The 25,405-nt window shown below is 39.0% G+C and overlaps 2 protein-coding genes across 7 annotated transcripts in view; one reads left to right on the top strand and one right to left on the bottom strand.

Annotated features, from left to right (window-relative positions):
- The first annotated feature begins 464 nt into the window (after positions 1-464).
- LOC121325641 (prosaposin-like) lies at positions 465-16,674 on the top strand. Of its 4 annotated transcripts, none has more exons than XM_041268468.1 (15): positions 465-598; positions 6,246-6,379; positions 6,669-6,743; positions 6,911-7,036; positions 8,041-8,241; positions 8,872-9,015; positions 9,464-9,520; positions 10,417-10,422; positions 11,308-11,445; positions 12,148-12,243; positions 12,683-12,866; positions 14,832-14,995; positions 15,349-15,429; positions 15,849-15,959; positions 16,384-16,674. In XM_041268468.1, exons 1-15 carry the CDS (start codon positions 559-561, stop codon positions 16,417-16,419), a joined length of 1,593 nt encoding a protein of 530 aa, XP_041124402.1. In that variant the 5' UTR covers positions 465-558; the 3' UTR covers positions 16,420-16,674. The 4 variants fall into 4 exon arrangements, with proteins under 4 accessions (XP_041124402.1, XP_041124403.1, XP_041124405.1 ...); XM_041268469.1 differs by having other exon boundaries at positions 12,151-12,243; XM_041268471.1 differs by lacking the exon at positions 10,417-10,422 and having other exon boundaries at positions 12,151-12,243.
- Positions 16,675-18,856: 2,182 nt separating this feature from the next.
- The window catches only part of LOC121326059 (cadherin-23-like), a 142,817-nt gene continuing 136,268 nt past the window's right edge, over positions 18,857-25,405 (bottom strand). For 2 of the 3 annotated variants that reach the window (XM_041269209.1, XM_041269208.1), the window contains 6 exons: positions 25,144-25,184; positions 24,527-24,587; positions 22,204-22,333; positions 21,676-21,798; positions 20,826-20,936; positions 18,857-20,090 (listed from right to left, as the gene is read on the bottom strand). In XM_041269209.1, coding sequence (XP_041125143.1) covers positions 19,758-20,090; positions 20,826-20,936; positions 21,676-21,798; positions 22,204-22,333; positions 24,527-24,587; positions 25,144-25,184 — 799 coding nt within the window. In that variant the 3' untranslated portion in view covers positions 18,857-19,757. The remainder of the gene's footprint in view (positions 20,091-20,825; positions 20,937-21,675; positions 21,799-22,203; positions 22,334-24,526; positions 24,588-25,143; positions 25,185-25,405) is intronic. The other variant, XM_041269210.1, reaches the window with a different exon arrangement.

Raw genomic sequence — 25,405 nt, forward strand, 5'->3', positions numbered from 1 at the left:
AAACAAAGCTGTTAACATACGAGTTATTAACAAAAAAAATATTGCATGTTTATGTTGTTGTGTCTTTATATACTGGTCGCCCCGCCCCAAAAGGCAAAATATGACATGCGGGTAAGAGAGGGAAGCGACCAAACACCAGCTATTAATTACAGTTTAACGTGCAGTTTACTATAAGTGTGTGAATCTGCAACGAAACAGGCTGATATATATTTTCAAAGGGTTTACTTCAGCCGTTTTGTATTTCATTTTCAAAAACTAACATGTTTTTTTTTTTTTTTTTCTCATTTAAAAAAAAGGAGTAAATTAAAGAATAGAGGAAACGGTTTGAAAACACGGTCCTCTGCCTCAACGGGTGTGTGTCGTGTGTTTCTGCCTCCTGTGCGGTAGATGGCAGTGTTGAGGAATACGGTTTCCTTACTCCCTGGTTCCCCCATGTCGTTTCCTCGTTCCTGTTTGTTCAGTCACGCTGGTCACCTGACGCGCAGTCGGTGTATAGCTCAGTGACGCATTGCAGCAGTAAAGCCCTGTGCAGTGACAGAGAGATCACTTTCCAAAAACATGATGATGTTTCTCCTCCCGCTTCTGTTCATCTGCACAGGTACAATACAAACTTTAATATATTGTTATTATTATTAGTACGATAAAGGACGAGACACAGTGAGGCGGTTTTGATTAAATATTACGCCATTCAACAGACAACCAAGCTGGAAGGCGATAGGTGCAAGTAAACAACATGGTTAATCGATTTGTGTTTATTTTTATTTAAATGTTTTATGATTTGTATTTGCTGCATTGTAAATCGCCACAAGTTTATTTTTATTTAAATGTTTTATATTTGATTGTGCTGCATTTGTTTCTGTTTAATATATATATATATATATATATATATATATGCTATATATATATAAGATATATTATAAAGTAAGCTGATCTACTACTTTGTGTGGTATTTCTGCGTAGGGCGTAACAACACTCAATAAGGCATTCTTTAATTCTTGTTTGAAACAAATCTTTAAAAAAACATTCTTGTTATAGCTGGCTCTTTTTGACATATATATATAATATGATATATATATATATATATATATATATATATAGATAGATATGTTTTGAGAAATAAAGCTATTGTCCCACACACTTGAGAAATAAAGACTGCTGTGCACCAAAGTGATCAATAAGAAATGAAAAAAATAAAAGGATATTTTATTTACTTTTTTTTTTTTATAAACTTCTTAAGTACTGTTTTGTATTCAGCCGATGAAGGACTTCTAGTCCGAAACGTCCTGATAATTGATTTGTAATCAATTATTCTACTTTAAGTACCTATAAAATGTATTTTTCTTATATAATTTATTTTAACAGCCCGAATTGGGTTCTGTAATTCAACGATAATCTGATTTACAAAAGCTGACTGTACCCTATTGTTGTAGTTAATTGTTAATGCAAGATAATCAAATTATAATTTAAAACGAAATACAAAAACATTAAATAACACCTTTGTTTGCTGGTTTGATTGTTGTGCAAGATTTAAACACAGGTATACATGTATTGTAGATCAAGCCTAGAATAGTTATTTGTTATGCATATAGAATGTAAAAGTATAACCACAGAAAAAAAAAATACAAAAAAGCCGTGCTAAATTCTTCCTGACTAATATTCTTATTTTTTTTTTTTTTTTTGTTTGGTTTTTTTGAGTGAATATTTTATTACCCAAACCTTTGTATATTACATTATAGGCTAATCAGATTTGTTTAAAAACAAAAAGACTTCCAACGAACTGAATTTAAAGTAGTCTTCAGAATAAGCGATTCTAATGTAATTGTTCATAATGAAGGACAGTTTGTTTCTTTGTAACACACTGATGTGTTTGGGACAGTATTGCCATGTGATTGAAACATATATAGTGCAGCAATCCAACACCATTTAGGGAGGTTCATGAAAATCACTTGTTTGGTTCACTGGGGGAAAAAAATAAGTGCACTTGGTCTGTGATTAGCAATACATAGCCTGTAAAGCCAAAAATATTTGCTAGCCTTTTATTATGCGTTTTTCGCGTATAGGGGAAAAAAACCCGCAAACATTTTTGACACGAAACCATATTCCACTAACAATATATACTTTGTATATTGCAACAGATCGCCAACATTTCGACATCAGAATAGATCTTATGGCAGTGATAAGCCAAATATTTTGCTCACAAACAATTATTATGGCGCTTCAGTATGTACGTTACACAGCAGTTGGGCCCATTCCAAGTTTAACAATAGACCAGAGAATATGCTTAAAGTGCAGTGCAACTGAGTGTAATATGAACACATAGAGTATGTTCCACTTACATATGTACATGTGCTTTTGCTGTGCATAATTGAACTTGGCTGCTCCCCTGCTTTTTAAAGTGGTATGGTTTTTAAAATTAAACTATTTCGTAAACAATTTTTTTTCTGGATCTAGATAATACAATTTTGTAAGGGGTTTGGGGGAGAATTGCTAAGGATCCCCTGTACTGTACTTGTAGAGGCACACTTGGTGAACCAGTGTAAGATTTCATTTAAAAAAAAAAAAATGTAATTTGTGAAAGGCCTGGACAAGCTTGTTTTTAGCATTGTGACCTATTGTACAGTATGTTGAACGTGGTATACCAGGCACTGGGAAGAGTCACACTTCCCAGCCAGGGGCAAGGTAAGATTGGTATTCTGTAACAACTTGGTTTGTATTTGGGAACAGTTGTCAATTTCGTACCCTAAATACCAAGAACTTCTTAATGACCTGCAGTAATCCTATCTTACTTCACATGACCACAGCAATTCTACAAAAAAAAAAAAAAAAAAAACATTCCACAAAGAATTACAGCATCTAAATCCCTGTTGTAAATCCATTCTGGGTAAAATCAGTAGCTACATGTGTTTAGAGCACTAAATTATAAATGTGTTTTTACTTTTAGTGTTGTAAGTTCTAGTCACGCAGTGACACATATACAGGAGGTCTGACAAATCTGTCCTAGTGACTGCTTTATTTTCTTATACAGGATTTCTAGTCTGAATCGAAGACACTGTTTTATTTATAGCTTTTATATGTGACTTGCATAACCAAGGAACAGAAAGTACCCTAGTTCTTTAGCTGCAGAAGGGAAACCTGAAGTTCAGTTCTGCGGATTTTGATTTTGGGTTGTGCTGCTAGTTTTTTTTTTTTTTTTTTTTTTTTTTTTCTTGGTAAGGTGAACTTGCTGAACTGAAACTTAGAGAACTGAGTTTAAGTCTTTGTTATTGTATTTTTTTCTGCAGTGTTTCCTGCAAGCTCTCTACTATATATGATGTGCCATCATTTACTGGAAAGGAGCGATCTCATCTACGTGATTTCAATCTTTTAAATCTCTTTCCATTGAAAATGTTAGTGATAATGTAGTACACATTTTAAAGCTTAATCAAGCCTTTAATTTGATTACCTCATTAGCCTAACATTATCTTCTCCCATACCCCTCATCATGTATATCCTTTCCCTTCTTTATTCCTACGGTGATGGGTGAACCCAGTTTATCCTGATGCAGTACTTCCCTTGTTTTTGGGTAGTTGTCTGGTGATGAGCATCTCTTCCCTGTACCAAGGCAAGTCACACAGTCATCTGAAGTGACTGCTCTGAATTATACTGTACATTGAGTAAAATTACAAAAATAGACCTGATTCTTGCTCCGGAGTGGCACATCCAGTAAAGGTGTGCCGCGGGGAGTGCAGGATGCGCCCTACAGCTTGGAGATCGCAGGTTCAAATCCAGGTTATGTCACTGCCGACCGTGAGCGTGAGTTCCTAGGGGCCGTGCACAATTGGCTGAGTGCTGCCCGGGGAATCCACGGTTCCCTGTGGCCGATAGGGCGCCTGCGGTTCTGCATTTTCCCTGTTTTGCCTCGTTTGCAAGGATCAGGTGGGGCCCTATTGACTAATACTGGAAGGAGCTGGAGTGCTGAGGTTCCGACCATTGCTCACTTAAACGGACGACCGTCTGAGTAGATGTCTTGCATGTCTGAGATGGAAATTGCCGTACGCTTCTGTCTGGTATCGGTTCACATTTTTTGTTTTGCTCCACTTCAACGCGTTGGTTTAACTACAGTCATTGTGCGGTTTTGGAATTACAGAAATTACAGTATATTGTAAACACTCATTAACTAAAAATGTGAATTCCATGAGGTACTGTACACGCATGGTTGTTTTTACAGCCCCTGAGGTACGGTAGTCCACAATTATCACAGTTTTCTCATCAGTTAATGTAGTTTTGACCCCTTCGCTTACCGTAGTCTGTTACTGGGCATGTTTGGAGTGTACTGGCTGGTCAAAATTGATAATTATGTAAATTGTTTCAGTTTTATTTGGTGATAAACCTCCCCACTTTTATTTCCTTTATTGATTTGGTGTGGGGGATGGGGGTGTGTATGTATCTATTAAATAATGAAACTATACTGTACATAAGTTTTTCCATTTGAATGTTTTTATCATCCCATTCAAGAGGAAGCTTCGGTTTCAATTTTAATTGGAACAATAGGGGAGTTTTTTTAAAAGCAGCCTGAGAATAACAACTAAGGCTAACTGGTCCATGGAGGGGGCATTGCACCATTTCCTTATTTTTTTGGTATACAAGTGACATTTGTCTTTCAGTTCTTCATTATGTGTTACTTGCTTCCCCCTCGGTCTTCAGTACAGAATGTCCCTGTTTAGAAGCTTGTTGTTGAGCAGATTTGATAAAGCCGACCCCTCCTTTCAGGTTGAGGTCAGCCTACTTTCTTCACACAAGAGCTGACCGGGGATATTGCATGCTGTTGAGCAATAGCCCTGGGGATTTAAACCTGGCTGTTTGTTTGCTAGTCAAGTGTTTTGTTTGTGTTTTAGCCTCCCTTTCTAAAACAAGCAACAGGAATGTGTGGGCTTTTTCTCTGTGTTTCCGTTTCATTTTCCAGCAAGCAGATGGTGCAATATAACCATTGATGGTAACATTTGTTTCAAAAGAGGATTAAAAGTTGCTGTGCCAGTATAAGTACTATTTCTAGTTTTGTAACATTATCAGGTTTTATCTTTCCTTGGGGAGTGGAGGGGAAACAAACAAACCTGCATGTGAGAAACATCTGGCTCTCTAAATTGGACTGGGTGTGTTTGTGATCCCAACATTGTAGTGATGTTGTATTTCTTACTACCATACTGCTAGATAATGGTAAATCATCTCTGGTTTGGCAGTGCACAAGGTGGTTCTGATGTTTTGTGGGCTTGCAGAAGTCAAATTGAGAAGTTCATCACTTGAATAATTCATAGCAGAGTGCACAAACATAATTTTAAACGTTTAATTGGCAACAGGGGTCAGAAGCACAGGCTACTGATGTTACCCTAACTACAATATAATTCCTTATACTTCTGCTTCTATTGTGTGAGGAACAGCTGACTGGTCATGTGTGTATTGAGTCACCGCTTCCAACCAGTATTTCAAAACTGGATTTGTATTACTTCATTTTTTTTTTTTTTTTTTTTTGTACAGTCCTTGCTTTCCAAAACAAGCTTCCTACTTCTCAACTTTACAATTTGCTTCTCCCGATCCTCTTCCTGCAGAAAAGGCAATGACAATAGTGCAATGTGTGTGATGTTCCCTCCATGAGGAAACGCAGAGTAATATCCAAGTTAAAAGGGTGACTTGGAAGCCCTGTATTTTTGTGGTGTCCAGAGTTCTTCAGAATGCATTTTTAAATTAATTTTATTGAAAATAAATTATTGAGAAATCATGCCGATTGTGTAGAATTGAAATAGTTATATATCATTTTCTCCAGCAGGTTGTGATTTTAAATTTAGTTTAGCTTATGCTACTTTTCTTATTTTTGACTTTTTTTTTCAATATGAAATAAATATAGTAATTGGTCATCTCTGTGTGCTGGTTTTATACAACTGGGTGAAATAATTATTGGTATAACTTGATGGAAAATTCTGAAACTGTCTGGTTAGCCAACAATAACACCTACTTCCCTATCACACAATAGAAAATGCATTTAAATTTGTCTGCTTAACGACCTATAAAGACTCTAACATAAAATATTCAGTAATGTTAAAAAAGCTAGAAGTTTGTTTAAAAATCTAGATTGTTTTGTTATTTTTTTTTTTTTAATTAGGCTTTAAAAGAATGTATTTATTTTCTCTCATGGTATGATTGAAGAGAGGTACCAAAGTCTGTTGCACTCCCATGAGGTTTGTACCCCTAATCTCATCCTCCCCTCTCCCCAGCTGTGGCTTCTCCTTTGCTGGGGAAGGAACAGTGTGCAAATGGCCCCCCCTACTGGTGCCAGAATGTCAAGACGGCGTCTCAGTGTGAGGCAGTGGCCCACTGCCAGCAAAACGTCTGGAACAAGCCAACTGCAGTGAGTATCGGACATGTAGGTCTGAGACGCTGCTTGATTAGCAAACAAGTCAATTACTAATCTTTGACCAGCAGAAACTCCATTGTAAAAGTTAATTGTGTGGTTCATGCTTAACTTCAAAACACTCAATCAAAAACATGTTCCTTATGATAGTACTTTGTTTAAATAAATTAGATTGCAAGTGAAACTGCTTGTTTCCTGATGCTGTCTTTCTGTTGTAGCAAATGCATCCAAATTCTCAGGGTTGTGGCAAAGTGAGTAAGTTCCTTCCTGTTTTTTCTTTTTAAAGAAATCTGTGCCATGTGATTTGTGCAAGGAAGTCCTTGGTGTCGTTGGCAACCTGCTGAAGGACAATGCGACGGAGGTATGCTTTTAATTTCAACTTGGCCCTGCAGGACCATACCATGTCTAGTGACGCATATGATGTTGTGACAACCAGCATAGTGTGATATGTATTGTATAGTGATTCTGATGCTGCTTTACACCCTTAGCCAACAGGTGTCCTCACTCTCCCTTTGTCTGTGTTTGCAGGCGGAGATCCTGGGCTACCTGGAGAAGGCATGTGAGCTGATCCCAGACAAGGGCGTGTCCGGTGAGTGCAAGGATATGGTGGACAACTATTTCCCCATCGTCATGGGCATCATCAAGGGAGAGCTGGTAAGAATCTGTTGCTGTGTTGGTGAATCTCTCCTGTGTGTGTGTGTGTGTCTAGTGGCTTATATTGCAGCATGTTTGTGCTTCAGTTCAACTTCTAAGCCATCTTCATGAGGGATATGAGTGAGGTAATGTCAGAAATAGCAAGGATTGTATCAAAGTTGTAAGGCTTATTTTCATACGAAACTTTTATAACTATAGAACCCGTTTAACATTCACACTGCAAAAATGAGTCTATCAATCACCCGTTGTTGAAGGACTGATCACCTATCAGTTTAATAGCAATGCAGAACAGGAAGTTTGGGAGAATTTTACTCCAGCCACCCCCACCACTTTTTTTTTTTTTTCCTGCAGTTGTGAATGCTATGAGTGGTATGATATTGGAGAAACTGTTTCTGGAACTAGGCTTCTAACTGGCTTTGCAAATGTATTTAGCTCAGGTGTCTTGAATAGCCATACTTATCTTAACTAATAAAGGAAATACACATTGAATTGGATCTAAATTGGTGGCTAGTTGGTGTCATGAATGGGCTGCTCAAACAGTAGGCAGAGTAGTTCGGCCCTGTGCATGTGACTGTCTTATCAAATCACCTCTGTGCATCTTGCCTTCAGCTTGGCAGCAATTTCCCTCAGGCCCTCTGATCATACCAAGCTTATTTGTGGAAAGTGACTCTTGGCCAAAAACCAAAGAACTCAAACCTTATTAGATTTGTGGTCAAGCATAAAGGTACAGTGTTATTTTTCAACTGCAAGAGCAATCTGTGTGCCCCTAGCTGCAGGTTTTTGTCTTGTCGCTACACCTTCCAACTCTGCAATTCCACATAATGTATTGCTTTTTTTAAAAGATGTTTTATGTTACCGGTACCTTTTTTTTTTTTTTTTTAATATAATATGTTTTTAATAAATCCTGGCTTTTGTTAAACCTTGAGCAATCAAGTATTCTGGGGCTGGTGGGTCTTGTGTAACACACTCCATGTCCACTGATCTTCTCAAACTTTATTTCTTAGGAGGACCCAAATGTAGCCTGCTGTGCCCTGGGGCTGTGTAAATCCCTGCAGCAGCAGTTGGGTGCAGCTGCCGCCACTGCCCAGCAAATCCTGTCCAATAAGATTCCTGAGGTTGACCTCTCCAAGGTGGTGTCCCCCTTCATCGCCAACATCCCCCTGCTGCTGTACCCCCAGGGCAAAACTGAGGAGGCCCCCCCTGCGGTAAAGAGAGGGCAGGACTAGCTATCCTCAGAGATAACTGGGATACAGGGGAGGAACCTTCATACATATCTCACTTATATTATCTGTATCTTGAGAACCTCTTCCAGGGATGGAAATAAGAATGCCATTTTGTGTGTAGCAGTTCAAAGCCATTCTGATACCAGTGAGCTGAATCCGTTTTGTTACAATTGATCAGAAGCCCAGAATCGGGGGTGGGTTACATGTTTTAAATACAATGATTTATTTATATTTAAAACTTCAATTTTAGAAATTATTTGGATGTACAGTATTTATGAATGGACTTTTAATTTTAAATTATTTGGAATATACACTGTATATACCATGTATTGAATTATATACTCAGAGAAAGGGAACTTAATTATTTCGATTGTTTATGAATTTGTATTATTTCAATAAGAATAAGTATTAAAGAACATTACTTTTTTTTTTTGTTTCAAATTGCTTAACTTAAATTAGCTTTTTAAAAAAATGTGCCTGCAGTGGAATGTCCCTAGGGTTAGGGTTAGGGTTAGGGATTGGCAGCCCACTGTCTTGGATGGCAGCTCATGTAAGGTGATGGGAGGTTAATGTCCTGCTTCATGTGTTTTGTGTTTCTTTCTTCATGCCTAGGAGGATGGAGACGTGTGCAAAGATTGTGTGACGTTTGTTTCCGATGCTCAGGCAGAAGCCAAGGCCAACTCCTCGTTTGTGAATAGGATCGTCGAGCAGATCAAGGAGCAGTGTGACCTCCTGGGGTCTGGCATGGCTGATCTGGTGAGCTGTGTGTGTGTGTGGCACACGCAGTGCCGTAATCTGCCCCTTGCATGGTTTGTTATATCTTTTAAGGGACCCATATCCCAGGTGACATAATCCATACATCTCTCTGAATGTGTGTTGCATTTGGTATCGGTCACAAACCATTTAGTCCAATGCTAATTTTACCTCACGTGGGTGGGTGTGTCTCTTTCCAAAGAGAACCAAATGATGAGCTACTTCATGCAGCTCTGCTGTCTGACTAGTTCTGCAGCATTAGGCCATCCGTTAATTGTAAAACTGGGTTGGTTTTGATTTGTAGTAAAATGTGTAAAGTACGTCGAAAAAAATGTGTTACATATTTGGGTTGGTGTTAAAATGGACAACGGGAAACACATCCTGGTTGTTTTGTTTTGTTTTTTTTACTGAGTTATTGAATGTGTGTGTTTTTTTTTTTTTTTTCTAATAGTGCAAAGAGTATGTCAGCCAGTATGCTCCACTTATTATCCAGCAGTTGATGTCCATGGTAAGTGGCTTTATTTTGGGACAAGGGGAGAGAATAAATCGCATCCTATTAGATAATCTTACCGAGATTGAAATTCTGGGATTACTTGACAAAAAAGAAGTACTGGAATGATTTATATTTTATCCTTAATTTTGTCTTTTTCAAAAGGTTTTCTTCTCTCCATCATTCATTTTATCAGGGTTTTAGTTTAGAGGTTCTTTGTAAAACGATTCTTTAAAGCAATGGTAATTGTATAGTCATGCTGTGTGGAATGTGAGCTGGTATGTTTTGCTCCGTCAACAATGTACAGCAGCTGAAACCCTGCTAAAACAAGATCTGTGCTTTGCCAGTAGCGTTGTTACAATTTGTTATGTTCCCGCTTTAAAGACGCAGTACACTACAAGTTATATGTACATTTCTGAAATGAGTGCATTTGTTTTGTATAAGCTACAAAAAAGTTTTCAGATTATGTTCCTTGCACCTGTTTTTAATTTGGAATAAAGCCGTTTATATTTCCATACAGCTAAAATGACCTTTTCATGGATGTGTGCAAAGGAGAAAGCCAGTGTTTTATTTATATATTAAATTACATGGGTACACCAAACAGTAAACCTAAGGAAGAGTGTAATACAAATTAGTTTCAGTAAAAAAAAAAAAAAAAAAAAAAAAAAAAACTGAAAGCAATTTACATGGGGGGGGGGGAGCAGATTTAATAAATCCATTGGTCTTTCAAAGAGGGAGGGTGGTTCATTTTATGATTTTATTTTAGAGTGGAACTGAAAACAGTACAGATGTTGGGAAAACATCATCATAACAACGCTACTCTTCTAGCAATATCTCTTATTCTGACTTTAATCACTTTTGTTCTGTTTTGTCCCCCATCCTCCTCCCTTACTCTGTCCCATTCTGAACTACAGGACCAGGTAGGTCTGCTGAAAACTCAGTAGCCTCACCCCTAGTTGCTTTTTTTTTTTTTTTTTTTTTTTTTACTTGCTGTGGTGTAGTGTATAGTTCTGCTTCTCCCTAGTAGTAACACGTACCTTTTATAGTTGTCGATTATTATTATATATTTTTAAAGCCTGGTACCAGATACAAGTGTGTGGGTGTGGATGTTGGGGGGGTTGTAAAAGGGTGTTAGAATTGGATAGCTAAGTGGTCTGTGATGCAGAAGGCAGAGAGTTACAAGGTAAACAGTCCTATTTCTCTCTTGTATCTGGTAAAAGTGTTCCTGATGTATGGCTGTTTTTGAACCCCTGGCACTATGGAGTAAAAGCATGAACACTGAAAGGTGGAGCAGGCTACTGGAATAGCTCACGGATGTTTCTGTTACTATAGCGATGCATGCCTGTAGGGCTTACCGGGAAAAACTGCACAAAAAAACAGGGTTCTGCCGAGGGCATTGAAAAAATGTCTTATATATATATATATATATATATATATATATATATATATATATATATATATATATATATATATATATATATATATATCTTTTTTTAATACAAATATATAATTACAATTGAAATGGCTCAAGTGAACTAAAGACAGATCAATTATTTTTCCTGTGAATTCAGATTGTATCGGTTTTGATAATGTGGGCTGTCTTTCAACAGCTCCCCTCTGTTTAATTGGATGTCACCACCACCTTTAGATTAATTTTTTAAATGCATGTTATAACCAGTTATTTTTGTTAAAATTGTTCTACTAAAGTTAAGCAAATGTTTGTTTTTGCTAAAATCATGGTAAATGCCCCCTTCTGATTCTTGTTTTCTTATACTTGTTTTGCGTATTCTTGTTTTGCATTGTAGAAACCACAAGACATCTGTGCCAGAGCTGGGTTCTGTGCCTCCTCTGTGAAGTCTGTGCCCATGCAGACTCTTTTTGCTGCTAAGCTGTTCCCAGCTGCCAAGGTTGTCCCAGCCACCAAGATCTCTGCACCTGCCAAGGTACCTCCACTTTACAGGCATGGAAATACAACTCCTATTGCATAACAGTTTCACCCATTCCAGGTTTTAACAAGCGCTTGATTATCCACAGTGTATAGGTAACAAGCTCAGGTGTCTTATTAAACTGGGAATGGATCAAACTGCTGTGGAACGAGAGTCTTGTTTCTATCACTGCGTTCTATGTGTACTGCTCCATGATCCTCAAATACAGTTTTAACTGTCTGTAATGTGGTAGTTCCCAAAGCTTTTTAAAGTACTTTCTACTAATTTTTATATTCTGTTAATCCCATTCCATCATAATTGCTGAAGCTTTGTGAAAACTTTCTTCAACATTTAAAGCTAATTGTATTCATATCAAACACTTAAGTTACTTTTTTTATTGTCTGAAATTGCATTACACCATGTTTCTCTCCATTTTGTTTTACTTGTTAATTTACAGCACTATATTCAATTCTAGCTCTTGGAGAAACATTGTGCTCCAAAATCATCCTGTATGTTGAGGCCAGATTCACTTGGTATTTTAACATTAGACACGAATAACATTGTGTGTGGCCATTTATTTATTTATTTTTTAATGTAAGAAAATAAAAAAAATGATCACAATAATAGTAACCACAAAGAGGACTCCCAGCTCAGTTTTGAAATGATTGTAAATATAAATGTCTTGGTGGATGACCCCCTTTCTCTCCACCCTCCTCTTAGCAGAGACTGGTGAAGGCCCGTGATTCCCCACAGTGTGCTGTCTGTGAGTATGTCATTAAGGAGATCGAGAGCATGGTGGAGCAGGAGAAGACTGAGGTACGGGAGGTTTTTTTTAATTATTATACAGTATTTGCACAGTGCATGAAGTAAAATGTTCACTTTGTTTTCTCCTTGTGTTTAAGGGTGTTGCAGAAAGCAGCTTAGCACATTTTAAATCAAAGCTCAGTTAAGGGGAAATGCATCCTAAAGTGTTGCTTTTATGCACATTGTTCTCCTTTTTGCTCTACTTCTAATAATAAAATGTGTGTTTGGGTTATGAAACCTATGAAAAGAAAAAAATATAGTATTAGGAATTTTCATCTGATGGATACTTCAGAGTTTTTGAAAACTTTCAACTCACCCCCACTTTTTAAAATAAATAAAGAAAGCGCACTTAACGAGCAAAAGCATAGTGTTAGTTTCTCATTTGTGAAGTGGTGCTGATGGGGTTTAGCCCACTCCAGATTCCCACTCCTAAAGTTTCTTTCTCTCTCAGGAGTCGGTAATCCACGCTGTAGAGAAGGTTTGCTCCATCCTGCCCGCCACCCTTTCTGCCCAGTGCCACGACCTTATTGAATCCTACGGCCAGGCCATCATCGAGCTGCTGTTGCAGCAGGCTGACCCTAAGACCATCTGCACTGTTCTGGGGCTCTGCAAGGACGCCAGCCGCCTCTATATCCGTGAGTTCACCCTGCTGCAGCTGCCATCCTGTACATCAGGTGGCTTGTATCATGTAGCTTTTATTAAATGGACCACCAGAGAGCTGTAAGATTTGTGTGTATATACAGTACCAGTCAAAAGTTTGAGTGCACTTGCTGGAAACTAGGTTTTATTTATAATCGACAATGTTTTACGTCATATACGTTTCTGTAAATACTTGAAAATGAAAACACATGTTACAATATACAAAACATAAGGAGTATCAAAGCAATGTTCAAGAAAATTGAAAATTGTCTCTAAATCTTGGATTCCTCAAAGTAGCCACCCTTTGCCTTAATAACGAGGCATTCAGTTAACAAGTTTCAGCAGGAAATCACCCGACATGTCTTCCCAGCTCTTCTGCAGCAATTTCCAGAGATGTAGGGCATTTGTGGGTAGCTTTGCTTTGACTCTTCTGTCCAGTTCGTCCCATACAAGTTCTATGGGATTGAGGTCTGGAGACTGGGCAGACCAGGTCATTAGATTGAGTTGTCCTTCACTTTCCTTCTTCGCCAGATAGTTCTTACACAACTTTGAGGTGTGTTTCGGGTCATTATCTTGCTGAAGAATGAAGGACTGCCCAACTAGCCGTAATCCTGATGGAATAGCATGCCTCTGAAGCATGCTATGATAGCCATGCTGGTTGAGCTTGCCATGGACTTGGTAAAGATCACCAACTCTGTCACCAGCAAAGCAACCCCAGACCATGACACTGCCTCCTCCTTGCTTGACAGTGGGAACCACACATGCAGAACTCATGCGCTCACCCTCTCTGCGTTGGGACCCAAATATTTCAAATCTTGACTCCTCGGTCCATAAGACCGACTTCCACTCCTCAAACGTCCACTTTCTGTGTTTTTTAGCCCAGGCAAGTCTCTTCCTCTAAACAGTGATTTGGTTTCTTTGCAGCAATTCTTCCAGTTAGGCCACCTTCAAGCAATTTCTTCTGAACAGTTGATGTTGAAAAATCTGTACTTTTAGTAGCATTTAGCTGAGCTTGTATTTCAGGGGCAGTTAATCGCCAGTTTCGAGGACTTGTGACTCGAATGAACTTGTTCTCCGATTCTGAGGTCACCCTTAGCCTGCCTGACCTTGTTCGGTCCCCATGAGTGTCAGTTTCTTCAATTCGTTTGATGGTCTTGGCCATAGCAGTTATAGATACTTGCAAAGTTATTGTGATTTGTCTTAAAGATTGGCCTTCAATTCTATAAGTAATTGCAGACTTTTTTCTTTGCTTAACAGAGCGTATTTTGCCATTTTCTGCCCCCTTACATTCTTGTGCCTATGATACCTATATTTATAGTAATCATGGACCCTCACAAAAGGTTAATTAGGTAACATGCTAGTTAATTCAGAGAACATCTAACAAAGACACTTTTATACTTGGGCCAGTGTTCTAACACTGTGTTATAAACATTTCAGACTTTTAACTGACTTGGGCTTCAGACTGAAATCCCCTTGCTTTGGGTGACATTGAAATTGACAAGATTTACATTTTCATTTAAAAATTTAATTTTTGAATCCAATTCACTTATGATTATCAGCTTATATAAGAACACGTATCATATAATGAAATATTAAGTGTTTATAAACAAGTTTATAAAGTTAAAAGCATAATCATTAAAAACCTGGTTTCAAGCAGGTGTACTCAAACTTTTGACTGGTACTGTGTGTGTGTATATATATGTATGTATGTATGTGTGTGTGTATATATATATATATATATATATATATATATATATATATATATATATATATATATATATAAAATAAATATCTTTATTTTGGGCTATAACATTACGTGCAAGTAAGTGTTGTAACGTGTGCTATGTTATGCCACATGTTTTGTAAATAAGGAATTCTGCTGGTTGTAATTTATTGCAGTGTGTTAAGTGTACAGTGTCTGAGACTTCACTTGTACTCTGAACTCCTCTGTATTTCCACAGCGGCAGTGGACCAAGCTCGCTTCAAGGCAGGAGATTTTTGCCAGGTGTGCAAGATGGCAGTGAGTTATATTGACGGGATCTTGCAGCAGAATGCCACGGAGGCAGAGATCAAGGCTGCTGTGCAGAAAGTGTGCAGCTTCCTGCCTGCAGCCATGCAAGAGGAGGTGAGGGGGGCTGGTGGGACTGGAGGAGTAGGTTGATTGATTGATTGATTGATCCCCTGTTCAGAGCCATTGTCAGTTCAAAGCAGGTGTGCTTGTCCGGCTCCTAGTAGCTGGTTTACCACAAAACTTTGTCGGATCCAACTGCTTCAGCATTGACAACATTCTCCCTACTCGCTACTCTCTGTGTGAAGTGTCCTACCCCCTGCTTTGCTGTCATCTTGTTGCATTAAGTTGTGAAACGACTGCAGTCTTCAGAGACTGTACATAGACGCATGATTGTCTATTGTACCCCCTTCCCTGCCCCATTTTAATTATGAGCTGGTGGTTTTATGTTGTCTTGTCCTCTTCTGCAGTGTGACCAGTTGGTGGAGCAGTATGAGCCGATGCTTGTTCAGCTTCTGCTGCAGATGCTGGATCCTGACTTCGTCTGCACTGTGAGTACATGCTTACAGCCTTTGTATGACCTGAGGAAATTTTTTTTTTTTAATGCATATGTGTATCTTAAAGACTGTGTGTGTGTGTGTAATACTATATAACATATATAATTAAAAAGATGGACTATTTTATTTACTTAAAGGTGCACATTGATGAATTTAACACTTCTCTCCATGCCTCAAAAATATTTAATGTGTAGTGCACCTTGTGAAGTGAATTTTTAAAATCAACTGTAAAAGACATTGACAAATATTAAATGTGTCCAATTGAACAGTTAGATCAATTATGTAAATTGAGAGCTTAAGTTGGAATGAAGACCCGTGGACAGGCGTTGAGGGCCCAGCTATATCGAATCGGTACGATAACCCTCTTCTGACCTGAACTGAAATGTATGTGTGTATTTCTGTCTGTCTCTCAGAAACTGGGAGTCTGCGCAAGTGCAGCTAAACCCAATCTGCTGGGAAGCGAACAATGCAGTTGGGGACCGTCCTTCTGGTGCAAGAACATGGACACTGCCTCCCGCTGCAATGTGAGTGAATTACATGCCTCCTTGTCCTCAGTGCAGGCTCCTCAACACACTCCTCCAGTGTCCATAATTAAATGCCAGGCCTGTATTAGTGTAGTGTAGGTGGTGATTAAACACCATAGTGACACTCTGGAGGGTGCAGGGTAATAGGGACGCTTCTTCCAGCGTAAACTTATTTGCATGTTGCTGTCAGCAGATTACTGGTTTGGAATTCAATTGATTGAAGGTATTTCAGTACTGGATTTGGGGGTTTGCATTGTTTAAAATACCCATCCTATGACTAAAACAATTGTATTAATAGAGCAGTATAACTGTTAATGCTGTAACACTAGTAAACCACTCCGTTCAACCTAAAATTGACTTGACTTTGATCTGCTTCTTTAAAGAAATCGATAGTTAATTGTCTTATTTTTTGTACCCCATTCAGGCTGTTGAACACTGCAGGCGCCATGTGTGGAACTAAAGAAAAAAACTAAATTAAGACAACTGGGACAAATTTATTTTTCTTTTTGTTTTTTTATTAGATTCAGAATGACAGCTTTTTATTTTTCTTGTTCACCTTCCTTTTTAAGAGAATCAGGCTTTTGCATTTAGTGTGTAACCTAGCTGTGCAAGAATACCATGCTAATGTGGGAACTGTCCCTCATTTTTGAGTGAGGGGGGAGGGAATGTTATCTCAGTAGATTTGTGTGTTTTCTTTAGAAAGGAAGAGGGGTGACTTGTACTGTAACCAGTAACTGTTTCTCCATTTAGATGCACTGGGTGAATACAGGGATTGAAATGGGAGATTTGAATACTGTAGATAAGGAATTGGTTGGGGGCCCTTGAACCAGAGCACTGAAGTTGGACTATTCTACTTTTAGGTTGTGGGTATATTTCTGATGGCTTTTAAATGTTTCTGTTCCAACACTAGATGGCCAAGGCCATTGTGTCCCATTATAATCCAGATATATATATATATATATATATATATATATATATATATATATATATATATATATATATATATATATATATATATGTATATATATATATATATATATATATATGTATATATATATATATATATGTATATATATATTAGTGTGTGTGTGAAGAGTTAGGGTGGGAATGATTTATCAATATACTTCTCCAAAGTTGGGGTGCAAGAATCTGACTATCCAGGAGTGAACCAAGAACTACATTATTATTGTAACTACAGAGCTGGCTGTTATCTGGGGCTGCTTTGTGTGAAACAGTATGACTCCATCCCTGTTCCAATTTATTATTTTACAAGGAATTTCCCATCCTTTTTACATACAGAAAGGCAGTGTGTAGGCGGAGGTAGAAGTTATTTGCTAACCTGATGTACAAAAAGGGTTTAAGAGAGAGTTGGACATGCAAGTCAATTATTTTCAAGCATTCTGATTGGCTAGCTGAGATACTTGCATTTAATTGACTCCTGAAAGGCATTTGCTACTGTGATTATATATATTTTTTTTTAGATTGAAGGACCCATAGTTGCTAGGGAACTGCATTTCAAGGCAAATGATGAAATGGGTGTCTTTAAAATCACAAGAATAACATTTATTATTATTAATATTATTAAATTATTAATTATTTTCCTAATACAAGCTTTCTATTCATTTTTTTGGCAGTAATTTTTTTTGTTGCGCATCCTGATTGATTCCTGATCCTAGGTATCAGGGCGTCGTAATGGCATGCCAGTATCAATGTGTGATCTGGTTCATACCTGCAGATTTGTAATAAATTAATAATAAATAAAGCCTTGTTGTTTTTTTTGTTTGTTTCTCTGTTAAGATCTCAATGTCTTGCACTCTGATCTAACTTTTGACAGACTACTAATAAAAAATTTAAAAAACCAAAAATGTTCTGGTCTCTTGGTTTTCCTCCTGGTAGTTTCAATATGTTTCCAGACCTTGCATTGGACCTACATCCTACTTGCAAAGCTATGCATAGGTTCACCTGCACATCTATAATCATGTGCTTGGCATGAAAAAGTCAAGCATACACTGGACTAAGGAGGGAACTCTCACATTATGTCAGACTTCAATCTGTGACAGCTACCAATAGTAATCACGCAGGTAAATATAACCCCATCTCCCTTTACAGTCGGGACCATGGTTTGAATTGACCTCCACCAACCCTCCCTGCCTCTCGCTACTGCCTGAGATGTCAATCCAGGTTTACAGCACCAATACAAGAAATATTCGTGCTACACAACACAAGGTATTCTCAATAGTCGGTGGCAGCACCTCCACCTACTCTGCCCCAGTTAAGTTTCCTTATGTTGGCACGGTGGACTTTTGACTTGGAGGGAACCTTTCTTGGAAAAGTTTTACCAGGCAAACTGAACAATTGGGTCTGCAGACCATGAGAAAGACTTCAACTTACAGTAAAAATGTTGTCATTGTTTCTTCTACTACAATTGCCATAACTATAAACACTTGTTTCTTTTTAGTTTTTCTAAATTAGGACTATTTCGACTAAAAGTCTTTCTCAATGTTTTGTTTAGCATTTCTAAATACAATATGCTTCTGCTCAGCTCAATCGCTCTAATGTGGTTCCCAACACTTCTCTGGCTAGGAGGTTGCGAAGTGTATAAACCTGTTGAACCTATCCAAAGGATTTCACAAAACAAACCTGTTGCATATTGATTCTTTTTATTATTATTATTATTATTATTATTACAGGTCATTCAACATGATTTGCAACAAATATCCCTGAAACTATTAAATAAAAACAAATATACAAAACCAAAACTGGGGGGCAGGGACGACAAAATAATTAAATTGTCCACACACACACACACACACGCACACACAATTAAAAAAAAATCAGCTTGTCTTTCAAATGTAGCTTTTTTTAATTTTATTTTTTAATTTTGACCATAATAAATGGGGGGGGGGGGGGGGGGGGGGGGGGGGTAATTTTCCGTAGTAGTGGCAGTGTTGTAATTTGGACAGAAATGCTCCATTATTCTTAAATGGACGGAGCATGCCAGGATAGTCAAATAAATTCCTTGATCTCAAGCTGACGTCATAGGAAGAAGGTTCAATAATACTGGTTGTTGCATCATTTCAGTCAAGCCCAGTTTTAGTAAACCATAATCTTTAGTATAGGCTATTTTTTTCCCCAGCAGCAAAGTACAGCAATCCAGATTTGCAGTTCTGAGTTTAATCCCTGCATTGAAAACCAGGTCCCATAAAAAAAAACTCAGGACTGCTCTTTACTGCAGGTGGAGGCAACGCCTCTTAAAATCGTAGTGTCAAGCCTCTGGAAAGAAGCTTATTCAGGTCTCATACTATTGTAGGTCACTATGTTTGTGCTTATCAGTCTTTTCCATTCTGAATGTTTTCTCCAAACCTTTATCTTGTATATCTGCTGCCTCGAGATCAGTCCTGTTTTTGATTCTTGTTCCCAGGTTCTTCCCCTATTGGGGATTCTCATTCACCCTCAAATAAAGTTCCCTATGTAATAATAATATTAAATTAGAAAAATAACTAAGGTTGGCCTCTTGCTGGTTTGATTGGCTGTGCACAGTCTAGTTGAAGTATCGTTCTCTGGTTTGCACATTGAAGCGTTTGTGTTGTCGTCTTAACAGTTTGCCTGCTAGCATTAAGAAATGAGCATTTCCGTCACAAATGTCCAACAGGCTTTTTCTCCACGATAGCTCCCATAAAATGTGACAAACCTTTTTTTGAACTTCCCGTCCCACAAACGGCACACAAACCCCACTGTCCTGGACCACCCTGGCCGGAGGGCTCCCCTGCCCTATCAAACCAGCGAGGCCTCTGCTAGTCATAGCTCTGTGATCTCTAGGGGGCTCCCAGAGATCCCCTCCTTGGCTTTGTGCAGCGGGGTTGACTTTGCGGACTCTGTGCGTGCGTTGCGCTCACTGTAGGGCCCGCTCTCGCTGTGCAGGGCCTCCAGGGACCTCACCAGCGCCTTCTGGTCATCCTCAGGCAGGCTGTTGAGGTCAGAGGTGAGCAGGGTGCCCGTGCTGCCGTGAACGGTGTGGATCCCGTCGGGACCCTTGAACTCCACGGGGAGCTTGTGTTTGAAGCGCAGAGTCCCTCCACGGCCAGGACTGCGTTCCTCCTCCTCATCCTCGTCCAGGTCGCTCTGGATTAGCTGCACAGGCAGACAGCAATTAGAAACACTTCGGGGTCTTGGACCTACATATCTATCGGAACACACACACATTGTTACCCAGTCCGGAGCATACAGCCTCAGAAGTGCTGTGCGCAGTGTTGGATACTTGGAGATTGCATGAATCGAGTCTGGACTTAGACCTTTTTTTATTTTTTCTTTTGTAGGACTATAAAGACTTTGTTTTATTTTTCCACTTTTTCTACTGAAACCAGATTCTCCCTTTCTTAAAAGCACAACTTAAAAAAAAAAGTCAAAGTACCAGAATTGCTCATAACTATTAAAACAATCAATCGTGCTAAATTTAGAACTACTAAAAGTAGAAAGACTTCTTGTGAAAACGTTTGTGTTTCTGAAAGTACCACACTCCCATGCATCTCTGCAGGACACTGGATAGTGATGTTGGAGGGAACACTCCTATACCATAAGAGACAGGAGTCGTCAGTAAGATACAGTAGTGTATTGCAGAGTTTAGACTAGTGCTAATTATGAAGTTTCAGGGTAATGACAGTGCTGGAAAGCTGAGAATAGTGTTTAGACCAGAACTGCTTTTAAGGTGCAGGGTGACAGTGCAGGAGTTGAGAATGGAGTGTATTTTAGTATTGAGGATAGTAAAACCCTTTGAAAGTGAACACAGCACACACACACACACACTGCAAAGCGAGTGTGGAAGGAGATCGGGGCGAGACAGGAGAAAACTCTGCACTCGGCTCCCACCTCAGTCACAGAGGACTGGTCTCCGTTGCTGGTTGATTTGGTGACCAGTCTGGCTGCGAACAGCTTTTTCAGCCTCAGATAATCATCCAGGACGACATTCAGCAGCGAACCCTGATGGCAACACAATCTGTATTAGGAGCAGCGAGAGACACCGTTCAGAGAGCCGGGGTACAGACCGGAGACACCACTCCCTGCCAGGTGTTCTTTCCATGGGAGTGCAGAAACTCAAATATATTAAACGTCATTTGAAATCCTAAGCATTCACAGCCACTGACAGTTCACTTCCAGCAGATCATAGTGTTTGTGTGGCAATAGCTGGTATTACTAAAAGAATATTCCGAATATTTTTAAATTGGTCATTTTATTTTGTAAATCTTAAAAACAATACCTTTGCTTTTGGAAGCTAGCAAGCCCATTGGACTGGTTTGAACTACAACACATTAAATGCAGATACACCACCAGCAGCAGCAGTTCTAATCTATTGTATATTATTGCATTAATGGTTATGATAAGAATCAAGAACATTTATTTTAAACTATTACTCCTTCTGTATAATAATGGCTGTTACTGACAATGTTACTCCAAGATAAACTCCACTGCAGGGATGGGAATACGACTCCTATTGCATAGCAGTTTCACTCTTTCCAGGTTTTGATATGAGCTTGATTAGCCCCAGTGTACAGGTAACAAGCTTAGGTGTGTCTTATTAAACTCATAGAAAAAACAGGGACTAGATCAAACTGCTATGCAATGAGAGTCTTATCCATCCCTGTAATTGGGAGCCGGAGGGATTTCTGCCTGTTTGGTTTGCTGCTCTAAGAGCCTGGTTTCAGTTCTGGTTCTGGATTACCTTGATGGGCCCCTCTCTCATGATCTGGCCCAGTTTGGCGATGTTGTCATACTCCTGGATCGCTGCACGCAGGTAACGGTCATCCTCAGGTTTGGACGCCTGAGGCTCTCGACCAAACGTGCCCTGCGGGGAGAGATGAGGGGCAGAGTGCATGAAGGAGCAGCACAGCGAAAGCATTGTAAAAGCACAGGTAAGGATTGTGAAGAATAGTGAGGTTTGGTACAGCATATTAAAAAAACAGTAAATACATAGTCTAAACATGGTAAAACTGCAACACTACCATGGTAAACTTGTCGAATGGCCACAGTGTAACACACTATTACATACAAAGCAGGGCGTTATGTTGCAGTAGATCTCACCATACCCTCATTTAAAACATGACAACCATGATATCCTAACCATTACACAGCCACCCGAGGGACTTCAAGTAGCTATGCAGGGATTGACTAGAAGACTTCTACATACAGTGTGTTGCTTCACTTGTGGTCGCCTGTGTGCCTCAGTGTGCGTGCGTGTGTGTGTACGTACGTGTGTGCGGGCGGGGCTGTTCCACAGGTCGGTGATGTCACTCAGGTTCTCTGGCAGGTCGTCCTCATGCTCTGCCTGGGCTGCCAGCTCCAGGTTGCGGCAGTACGGATCCAGCCACACCGGGTTTGCCCTGGAATCAATAAATAGCCAAATCAAGCAGAAACGAGGGCCAGTGAGCCAGTCTGGAGAGATGCAAAGCCAGCCTATGGTTTGAAATATGACACACTTGTGTTTCATATGGACACCTGTACTCCAACATTGTTTATTAATCATAAAATATGTTTTTAAGCAGATGCGCAATTTAGGTATTGTTTTTCAGTTTGATTCGCTAGTTGTGTTTGCCAATCAGGAGTCGGGTACTTTCTGTAACTTGTTTTATCCAATCCAGGTTGTTGAAGGCATGACGTATCAGTTCCACTTCCTGGAACTGTTTTTTATTTTTGCACAGGGGGTTTCAAAGGGATACTGAGCTGTCTTCAGATAATACTTGAACTAGCAGTTCTACTAAATAGCTACATGATGGCAGCATTGGATAAGAAGTTAAAGCTAAAGCCGTCTAGCTTGCTGAAGTTCATTACCTTCACTACCAATTGTAAACAGCAGAGTTACTGTTACTCTCCCAAATGGTGCAATGTGATAATTCACTAGTGTACTGGGCTGTTCCTCTTTGGAGGATTGTGTTCAAATCCTGCTGATTCCTTCCTTTAGTTTCAAAGATTTGGATAATCTACTTTATAGACAATGATAGGAGGACTGGGTCTAAATCCTGCTGATTTCTTATTTTATTTTCAAAGACTTGGATAATTTCCTATATAGACCATGATAAAGAAGGTTTTCCCTGAAAGTGAGATGACACAGTGGGCTAATTCACTAGCATGTTATGCTATCCTCCAGGAATAATGGGTTTAAATCCAGCTCATTCCTTCCTTTATGTTTTCTTCCTTATAATAAATGCTAAACCTTTGTGTGGGAGCTGGTGGTGCAGTGGGTTAATCCTATGCTCTTCTCTCCCTGAAGATGGCTGAAGAGGTAAGTAATGATGTTGGTTATGATTCCACAGATGGAGGAGAACTGCCAAGTGGAGGAGTAAGAAGATAAGGTAGGAGAGGATACCCATGAGCTGGATTTAAACCCAGTACTCCAGGAGAACAGCACAACATGGTAGTTAATTAGCTCACCATGCCATCTCACTTTCAGGGAAAAGCTTCTCTATCACAGACTATATAGGAAATTATCCAATTATTTAAAAATAAAGGAATGAATGATCTATATTGAACCCAGTGCTCCAAGGAGAACAGCACAGCATGAACTAGCCCACTGCACCACCTGTCTCCTTGTGACAGTCCAGCAGTCCAAACTTTTATGGACTTGAATTGTGGATCTTAATGCACAATTACAGTTACATGCACCTTATGTGATGGCAGTGAGAAGTATCAAAAAACGAATGTCAATTAACGGTACTGTGCTGAAATTAGCATGCGTTCTTCAACCAAGTAGCCAAAGCACAGCGAGCTTGGGAGACACTGTCCAGCTTGCAATGCTATTCCTACAGACTGTTGTTGGCGATATGCTGGATAGCCTATACATTGAATTTATGCTCCAAGTGACTTGCTTGACAGATCTTAGACAGGATCTGGCAGCTGATGAATACTGGCACAAAATTGCGATCCCGTCTACAGCTAGCGCAGAGCCACGCTTTCCTACACTTGCCAAGTTTGCCTTCAACTTGTTGGCTTTGCCACACAGTACTACAAAAATTAGAATGAGTTTTTTTTTTTTCAGATGAACCTTGTAAAAGCAAGAAAAAATAAATAAATCAACTTTGTAAAAAAATAAATCAACTGTCTACAGACATTCTGGATCAAAGTCTAACTATTATATTAAAAACAGCACCTGCTTCAGACCAACGAAGCAAATGATCTGCAAATATGGCCAAGTATGATCATAAAAAGATAATAAGAAAGGTAACTACATAAAAATAACATTTTATAATGTTTCATTGGTTCAAGTTTTTTTAAAGGATGTCAGTAAAAAAACAACCACTGTATGTCTGTTTGTCAGTAAAAAATTCGCAAGGTTGGCGACCCTTCTGTGATGTTTCAGAAGAACACTTTGATTCTATTTGATTGCTTCTACAAATCCACTGAAAAGGAACAGACCACCGTCCAAGTGAAGCCTCGTGCAACACTGATATGCTTCCCCACACCACTATCAGCCTTGAGCAGGCTTTTCAGAAGAGAGCTTTGTTGAAATACTTAAATGTAACAAAATAACCCTGAAACCCCCCAGGATCACACACAGAGCATGTGCATCTTGACCCTACCCTTCGAAGGAGTACTTGTTGGTGTTGGGCATGTCTAAGATGTCCATGAATCCCTGGTTGCCTGGAAGAGAGTGGAAAGACAAAGATAAAAAAAATACCTAGTCCCTTGTGTAAAACGTATCACCCTATTAACTTCACTCTTTCTTAAATGTGTTCTTAATGTCTTTAGTTTCTCCAGCTACACTTTTGTCTTTAATAAATAGTCTCACCACAACACAGCTCCTGTAGGCTTACACGCATTATTTAAGGGCTGTGGCAGTTGATTCTGGACTGAACATAACAAAAATCTAAATCTTTTTTATTTTAAGGCTATTCCAGAGTACAATCTTCATTCATGTGATTTATAATAAGTTAATACGTGGTGTGTAGGGTCTCTTATTATATATTGTATTGTGTCGCCCAAACTGCATCTCTTCTACAACGAGAGACACCCTGCACACACCTCATGTTAACTGATATAGAGTGAACTCGCGTCTCACCCAAACTGCGCGAGATGACATCTCTTCTACAATGAACCCCTCTGCACACCTCATATTAACTGATATAAGACGTACTGGAATTTTGACAAATGCTTGACTGTGATTAGTTGATTTTTTAAAAAAATACGTTAAACTTACCCGTAGAACCAGATACGATTGCCTTCAGCTTCCGTTTGTGTCTGTGTGGAAAAAAAAAATTAATATATTGGTTATTAATGATTATTCAGTAGGATATTACACAGCATATTTGGTTGCAATTTGTACAATTAAAACATTCTTTTTTTTTTTTTTTTTTTAGTTTAGTCGGTTCCAATTTTTTTACCCCGATTTTCTCCCCAATTCAGTGTGCCCAATTATTATCTGTATCCTCGGCTCACCGCTCGCAGCCCCCCTGCCGACT

Source organism: Polyodon spathula, chromosome 13 (genome assembly GCF_017654505.1).
Source record: "Polyodon spathula isolate WHYD16114869_AA chromosome 13, ASM1765450v1, whole genome shotgun sequence".
Lineage (NCBI taxonomy): Eukaryota > Metazoa > Chordata > Actinopteri > Acipenseriformes > Polyodontidae > Polyodon > Polyodon spathula.